Source organism: Eleginops maclovinus, chromosome 7 (assembly GCF_036324505.1).
Source record: "Eleginops maclovinus isolate JMC-PN-2008 ecotype Puerto Natales chromosome 7, JC_Emac_rtc_rv5, whole genome shotgun sequence".
NCBI lineage: Eukaryota > Metazoa > Chordata > Actinopteri > Perciformes > Eleginopidae > Eleginops > Eleginops maclovinus.
The window spans coordinates 15,369,900-15,378,574 of record NC_086355.1 but is presented as its reverse complement, the minus strand read 5'-3'; the positions used below and the strand labels follow the sequence as shown (position 1 = coordinate 15,378,574).

Genomic DNA, 8,675 nt, shown 5'->3' with positions numbered 1-8,675 from the left:
AAGTTTAAAATATATTAAAAAGAAACCAAAACATGACAGAGCAAAACAATCTGCTTGTTTTTAAATATGTTCTGAATGATCAGTCATGCTCAAACTTGGGCAACATCTCTTGAAAAAGTATTGCCAGCGACAATACTTTGCGCCTATAATTCAGCTGACAATTTTGTGAATTGATGCTCAACTGTTTTGAGTTTATGACTATGAGGTTACTAGCTTTTCTTTGTGAGCAAGTGACAGAACATCTTTCAACATGCTCTCAGGTTTAAGTTTGTGGGTTTATTTTTTTTATCAATTCAGTGTGAAGATGAGAAGAGAAAACCTGACCTGCTGTGCACCTCTCTCTCCCTCTCTCTCTCTCTCTCTCTCTCTCTCTCTCTCGCTCTCAGTCTGTATCAATCTGTTTCTAGTGCATGAGCGCGCGCCGCAGTTCTGATCGGCGCGCGGATGATGATGATGAGAGCGTGACCTCACCGCTTTCTGCACAGCTGCTGGAGAGAGGGGGAGACACAGAGGGAGGAAGCGAGAAACACAAACACGTTGAGGGAGTCGGAGCGAGGTACGGACCAGCGGAGAACATTCACACCACAGCGGTAAACTGTTCGGCGCGAGGACTCTGTCGCGGGGCGTCCGTCGCCTCCCAGCATGTTCTGCGCCCCCGGTTCTTATCTTCGGTACACGAGCCAGTCACCGCGGCGTCCCCACAGACTCTGAAGCCCAGATGCTCACCCTCTCCGCCGACATGGACGAGTCTTCGTCTCTGCTGGATCTGCTGGAGTGCTCGGTGTGCCTGGAGCGCCTGGACACCACGGCCAAGGTTCTGCCGTGCCAGCACACCTTCTGCCGTCGCTGCCTGGAAAACATTCTCAGCTCCCGTAACGAGCTCCGCTGCCCGGAGTGCCGCATCTTGGTGGACTGCGGGGTGGACGACCTGCCAGCGAACATCCTCCTGGTTCGCCTGCTGGACGGTATTAAGCAGCGGCCGCAGCAGCGAGGCAACGGAGGAGGAGTAGGAGCGAGGCTGTCCCTGGCCGGGGGCTCGCTGCAGGGGTACGCAGCCGGGATATGCGCTTCTCCCCCGGGCAGTGCGATCAGAGAGCTGCCCGTAGCCGTCAGGAGCTCCCCTGTTAAGGTAGGCGACTTTCCCACCATCTATATGTGCATGTGTCTCTCAATGAAGAGCAGCAAACAATGTTTACATGTTTCACCGTTACATGGATTGTCGTTTATTCACTAAAACACTCATTTTGCGAAGAAGTCAGTGATACTTAGTTTCAATTCAGCATGCAAAAAACATAATAACAACTTCAGGATGTGTTCCCTGCTGCCCAGTATAGCATCAAGCGTTGGTGGAAGAAAATTTTTAGGGCAGGTCTGAATTTTAGGGCAGTAGTTCAGACCAATTCCCCATTGTTTTGCTCTGCTGTTTGCAGGGGAACAGTGTGTACAGCATGCTGTCTGCTCAGGTACACTGCTGGTGTATATGTAAATCTTTAATATATGCTGACTGTTCAAACATTGAGTCTGATTTCACCATAATTATTCGATAACTGCCTGGGATGGGGAACAAACTTGGTGACTGAGACCAAGTTATGGAACATGGAGAAAGAAAGAATAAGAGAACAGCAGTGCAGTGCTTTGTCGTGCAGTTGCTGATGACACAAACATCTATTGACTGATGCATACTGCTGTCTATTGATTGTTTTGCTGACTTATCACCTGTAATATTCCCTGATGTAGCACTACTTTGGTATCATAATGAGGGTGTCTTTCCTTTGATGCCACTGAGGTAGGATTAAGCTGAACTAAGTGGACGAAAGAGGGACACCTGTCTGTGTCGTTGCCATAGTCCTGGTGAAGCACAGTTGCCCACAGGCTGCAGCAGTGGGATGTTTCATAACCCAAGCTCAGTGGGAGAGGAATGGAGAACCTTGTTTGCTTGCTTTGCAGTTCATCCTATGCATTGTCTGGCGGCTGTGATGTGAGGCATGTTGAAGAATGTGGCTGTAATGTGGCAATTAGACAGAAAATGTGATGGCATCAGCACTGCAAGATATGTTGCTTGTCATCTCGCCTCCAATTGGTTTCTAAGATCTTACACACAAATCTTGAAAAACGGCAGGCAGTCGTGATGAGATAGAAAAACCCAGTTTTATTGCACTTTCATTTCCTAGAAGCTTCAGCATAATGAGGTGCAAATCTAGAGCTGCAGTTAACAACTTTTCACATTTCCTAAAAATGCCTTATGAGAAACTATTCAATGGTTTTATTCAAGGGCAGATAATATCTTTTCTTTTTATTTTATTCCTACCAAGTGTGCATATTTCACACCAACTGGAGCGTACATGTAGGGCTGAAACTAACATTCATTTTCATTATTAATGAATCTGCATATTATATTTCTGGATTTGGTCCCTAGCAGGATTTAGATAGTGAAAAATGTCCCAGGTGATGTCTTTAAATGTGTTGTCAGTGCGAGAAAGATAAATGAATACAGGCAATCAACATATTAGAGCCTGAAAAAGCATGTTTTTTTTATTATCAAGCTACAATATTAGGCCATTATTTTTCTTTCAATCAATGTGATTATTATTTAAGCGTTGAAGCTCCAGACAAAATGTCCATGAAGATAAAGGCATATTTTATAAAATGACAAAACATCGTATTTTGTCTGTTAAAAGTCAAGAACTCCACACAATCTCTATTGACAGCTGTTTATCATGATGTTAGCTGTGGTAATTTGAAAAAACAAGAATCAAAAGGCATGACCTCACCTCACTGCCAGCTTTACTCACATGTTTGCCTTTTAAAAACGTTGTGTACTAACTTGTAAAGACAGATTTACTGTATTTGTCTAAGGAGATGTTATGTTGTGTGATTACTCCTAAATGGGATGAGGTTGGTCGTGGGCAGGTGTGTTCATGTTTCCCATTCAGCAGCTTTTTCTCTGAGTTTAGTAATGTTTCCAATAAGGGATGGGATGTAATGAACCACCGGGCTAACAAAGGCATTGCAATCAGCCTGCACACACCCCTCCTCGGTACGACAGAAGCTATCAGGCAGGCTGGACCATTGATTGAAGCAGCGGAGTGCAATGGTGTGATGAAGTGCGGCAGCAGTGAGTAGTCACTCATTTATGGCGATGAACAGGAATCCAAACCCTCAGTGACATTTCCTCTAACACTTAACACTCCATTTCAATTCACTCAATAAACTTTAGCGGTCCCCATAGTGCGATTGCGATACCCGGTACATGAAGAAACAAATGAATATACTAAAGAGACATGCTGCAATATAGCATTTATTTTACATTTTTAGACAAATCCTCTTTCTAAACATCCTGATTGAAAGACTTGAGCCAGGAAATGTTTAATATTTGAATGTCAAGTTGTTCGGCTGAACGAGTGTTAACCTACAGAGAGGGAATACATGGATGTGGCATGCACTCACACGCAGAACTATACACACTGCAGGCTGTGTCAGTTTGAGGAGCCCTAATAGGGAGAGCATTTTAACTGCAGACACACACAACACACACACCACACCTACATACAGTGGGGCAAAAAAGTATTTAGTCAGCCACCAATTGTGCAAGTTTTCCCATTTAAAAAGATGAGAGAGGCCTGTAATTTTCATCATAGGTATACCTCAACTGAGAGACAGAATGAGAAAAAAAAATCCAGGAAATCACATTGTAGGATTTTTAAAGAATTTATTTTCAAATTATTGTGGAAAATAAGTATTTGGTCAATAACAAAAGTTCATCTCAATACTTTGTTATATACCCTTTGTTGGCAATGACAGAGGTCAAACGTTTTCTGTAAGTCTTCACAAGGTTTTCACACACTGTTGCTGGTATTTTGGCCCATTCCTCCATGCAGATCTCCTCTAAAGCAGTGATGTTTTGGGGCTATCGCTGGGCAACACGGACTTTCACTCCCTCCAAAGATTTTCTATGGGGTTGAGATCTGGAGACTGGCTAGGCCACTCCAGGACCTTGAAATGCTTCTTACGAAGCCACTCCTTCGTTGCCCTGGCGGTGTGTTTGGGATCATTGTCATGCTGAAAGACCCAGCCACGCTTCATCTTCAGTGCCCTTGCTGATGGAAGGAGGTTTTCACTCAAAATCTCACGATACATGGCCCCATTCATTCTTTCCTTTACACGGATCAGTCGTCCTTGTCCCTTTGCAGAAAAACAGCCCCAAAGCATGATGTTTCCACCCCCATGCTTCACAGTAGGTATGGTGTTCTTTGGATGCAACTCTGCATTCTTTCTCCTCCAAACACGACGAGTTGAGTTTTTACCAAAAAGTTCTATTTTGGTTTCATCTGACCATATGACATTCTCCCAATCCTCTTCTGGATCATCCAAATGCCCTCTAGCAAACTTCAGACGGGCCTGGACATGTACTGGCTTAAGCAGGGGGACACGTCTGGAACTGCAGGATTTAAGTCCCTGGCGGCATAGTGTGTTACTGATGGTAGCCTCTGTTACTTTGGTCCCAGCTCTCTGCAGGTCATTCACTAGGTCCCCCCGTGTGGTTCTGGGATTTTTGCTCACCGTTCTTGTGATCATTTGACCCCACGGGGTGAGATCTTGAGTGGAGCCCCAGATTGAGGGAGATTAGCAGTGGTCTTGTATGTCTTCCATTTTCTAATAATTGCTCCCACAGTTGATTTCTTCACACCAAGCTGCTTACCTATTGCAGATTCAGTTTTCCCAGCCTGGTGCAGGTCTACAATTTTGTCTCTGGTCTCCTTTGACAGCTCTTTGGTCTTGGCCATAGTGGAGTTTAGAGTATGACTGTTTGAGGTTGTGGACAGGTGTCTTTTATACTGATAACGAGTTCAAAAAGGTGCCATTAATACAGGTAACAAGTGGAGGACAGAGGAGCCTCTTAAAGAAGAAGTTACAGGTCTGTGAGAGCCAGAAATCTTGCTTGTTTGTAGGTGACCAAATACTTATTTTACCGAGGAATTTACCAATTAATTCATTAAAAATCCTACAATGTGATTTCCTGGATTGTTTCCCCCATTACAGGCCTCTCTCATCTTTTTAAATGGGAGAACTTGCACAATTGGTGGCTGACTAAATACTTTTTTGCCCCACTGTATATAACCCATTACCCTCTGCCCTGCAGTCCCTTTGCCCATGTCTCCCTGAGCCCCCCTTGGGACCATTGCTCTGTGATGAAGGTGTGAATTAATCTTTTCTAACTGTGTGTGTGTGTGTGTGTGTGTGTGTGTGTGTGTGTGTGTGTGTGTGTGTGTGTGTGTGTGTGTGTGTGTGTGTGTGTGTGTGTGTGTGTGTGTGTGTGTGTGTGTGTGTGTGTGTGTGTGTGTGTGTGTGCACCCCATGAGCAGGGTTCTCGCAAAGGGAGTGAAATCTGACTTTGAGTGACACACTAATGCAGTACACACATACACACACACACACACACACACACACACACACACACACACACACACACACACACACACACACACCATTTATTGTTACAGAAGGAGTCACACGGGTCAAACGCAAACACTCTCCATCAGGTGTTGAGGGTTGTACATGAGAATGAATGTGTTGCTATGGAAATAGCAGAAGAGGCCGAAATGCTGAGTCAGCTGTTTGTGGTGTTTGTGCTTGCGTTGCCGACTTTCTTCATTCACCAATAAGAGAGTGTATCAATGCTGATCATTTATTTTTCTTTGCCTTGCTCTGTGGGAAGTCGAAGGAATTATTAATCCCTTAAATAACCATTTGTATATAAAATACGTTGAATCTTTGATGAAAACAGTTTTTGTGGCATGCCTTCATGGTGCGCAAAGATCCAGAACATGTGGAAAAGCCTTGAGGAATTGAATTGAATTCTTTGATTTCAGAAAAAAAACATTAGAAACACAAGACTGGGAAGGATAAAACTGTAATAATGTAATTTAGCTGAGAAGTCGCTGGTTTCATCTGGTAGGTCATGTCCTCTTGCTCTTTGCTCTTTTTACCAACAAAGCAGAAACGTGGCGCCTGTTTAGCAGCTGATGACTCTGGCTGCATCTCAGCTCGTCCCTCGGCTGCAGGGGTGTTTATCAGCTGTTGAAGAGATGACTCTCCGTTCACAGACAGCAGTGCGAAGACACACAGCCTACAGTATGCAAACAGAAGAGGTGTTTACACAATGTAGCGGTGTCATGTACTCTGAATAATAGCGCTGGAATACATTTCTATGAGACATGATCTGATATTTTTTGTTCTGGGTTAGGACAAGATGCTCATCAGGAACCAGCTGCTTAAACTCACAGCAAGGCTCCTTCATTGCACATTTTATAATATTATAATACTTTAATTGCAATACTGTCGATCGACTGTGTTTTTTATCCAATCATCTTTCAGATTCACGGCATACAGGATGTTGAAAGTTCATTTGAATGCAGGTCGTGTGTCATAGTGGAGGAGAGTGGGAATGATTTTCCTGACATTACACAGGTAAATAATGGGATCATAATCCAGGTTTTTTAAGGTCTTTAGTAACATCAAAGACCAGCAGCGACTCCACACTTCCTGTAGCTATGGTGACTGCTCTTGTTGCTGTTGCCAAGGAGGTCATGCTTTGAGCCTTTCTGTTTATTCTGCTTGTTGTTTGCTTGTTCTTATCGTGTGATCCCAAACAAATGTGTCACCAGACTTCAATAGAATGTTGTTTCTTGGAACTCAGACCAAGTTAAGCTGACAAAATACTTCTAACGCTTGGAAGATTAAGCATTTTAAAACAAATTCCTTATTTGCTGATCAGATACTTGTATGTTGTTGGACAGAAATCTGCTTTGTGTGCCCTGATGTTCTATAATTGTATGTATTCGCAGATTCTATCATTGACATTACGTATTTGGAGGATTAGGCACCCATGTAGGATGTACATAATCTGTAAATGTTTTCTAGCCTGCTTAGAAAACCTCTTCAAAGTCATCATTCTTGGTTTTAATTGCTCCGTCATTTCTTGCCTTGGACAAATGTAGCTCATACAGAGCAAAAACAGTACAATGATCTAATTTTCCCACGGAACAGAATGAGTCTTTAGCTTTGATTTGCTTTAATTTGATCAGTTGTCAGGAAATTGTAAACGTTTTTTTAATCGACGAATACTAAAGTCTGCACATGAAGAATTAAAATGTTATTAAAACCGTCCCCAGTAGCTACACTGGTGGAGGACCCTCATTAATTCATGAATTTTTACCGGCCTTTGCCGGTCTGCCTTGGCAGGTATACGTCCTGAAGGAGTGTATTGTTCTGTGAGAATGGAGCCTAATTGATTATGTGGTCTCTCTTTTACACTTAAGGGACTGACCCAGGTTTCTGCTTGGTATGCATAAAGCTGATCTATTTATCTTTTTCTACCGTCTGTCACAGAGAGGTTTCTGTGTGGGAAAGTCTTGCTCTGTGCTGAACGTATTAAACATTATGGGTTTTGATCATCACAACAACACAATAAACCAGCCAGAATGATGTTCTCCTTGGAACAGCTTTGTCTATTACAATTACACATCAAAATCAGTTCTTGTCAAACACCCAATGCAGTCAATAATCAATAATCTAACACGTAATAAGATAAACTGCGCTAAACCTACCAGAGACCTATAACTATCGACTTTTCAAACCCCTCCTGTCCAGTTCTCGTTAAAGCCGTGTCCCATAATGACCCCAACCCTTGATGTTCCCTCTTACCTGTATTTACCTGGGGTTGCTGTGGTGACGCCCAACGTTGCCCCGCGCTTTGATCTCTGGAGTGAGACGTTGCTTTGCCCTGTCATTCTAATGTCTTTGTGTGTGTGTGTGTGTGTGTGTGTGTGTGTGTGTGTGTGTGTGTGTGTGTGTGTGTGTGTGACAATATGACACAAAAGACTAAAAGGATCATTACAGGGATTGGTAACAGACTATTTCCCCTTTGGAAGCCCCGCATAATCCTCACACACAAGGCCTAACCCCAACCCTAAAACCAAAGTCCAGCAGCGGCCCTTTGAAGAAGTACTGTAGACCAGCAGGTCCTCACTCTGAAACTCACAGCAAACACACGCGCTGCAGCTCCATTCATAGTTCATCTGGATATCTCCCACACTTGAACAAATAACACAGAGTGAGAAAGCCTCATTTTTCTATGTCTCTTCTCTCTCACACACACAAACACAAACACACACACACAAACAGACACACACACACACACACACACACACACACACACACACACACACACACACACACACACACACACACACACACACACACACACACACACACACATACGCTCACAGAAGGACAGGCCGGCACATTCATTAGATCCGTGACGGTAAACAACAAGCTCTCAGTCATTACCTCGACATTACCCTCCTCACTTCATAAATACTGAACGAAGGCCTGACATTGTATGCAAAAACACACACACACACACACACACACACACACACACACACACACACACACATGCAAAGAGTGAGCAATGTGTCCGGAGAGATAGTCTTGAGAAGATGAATTTCTGTGTAGCTGTGAGAAAGTGAAAAAATCTGCCTTTTCAACCCTTTCCAACCCAGATTGTTGAACACACACACACATCTCCTTTTTGCTTTCTCGCTGATGTTTGTCTGAAGAAAACTTAATTAATTTCAGTGTTACCACATAATGAAGCTTCCCTCCACACACAC

General features: G+C 43.5%; 1 protein-coding gene across 1 annotated transcript in view; it reads left to right on the top strand.

Moving 5' to 3' along the window:
* Positions 1-438: 438 nt before the first annotated feature.
* The window catches only part of LOC134866983 (E3 ubiquitin-protein ligase SH3RF3-like), a 93,070-nt gene continuing 84,833 nt past the window's right edge, over positions 439-8,675 (top strand). Inside the window, exon 1 of the mRNA XM_063887228.1 lies at positions 439-1,129. Coding sequence (XP_063743298.1) covers positions 719-1,129 — 411 coding nt within the window. The 5' untranslated portion in view covers positions 439-718. The remainder of the gene's footprint in view (positions 1,130-8,675) is intronic.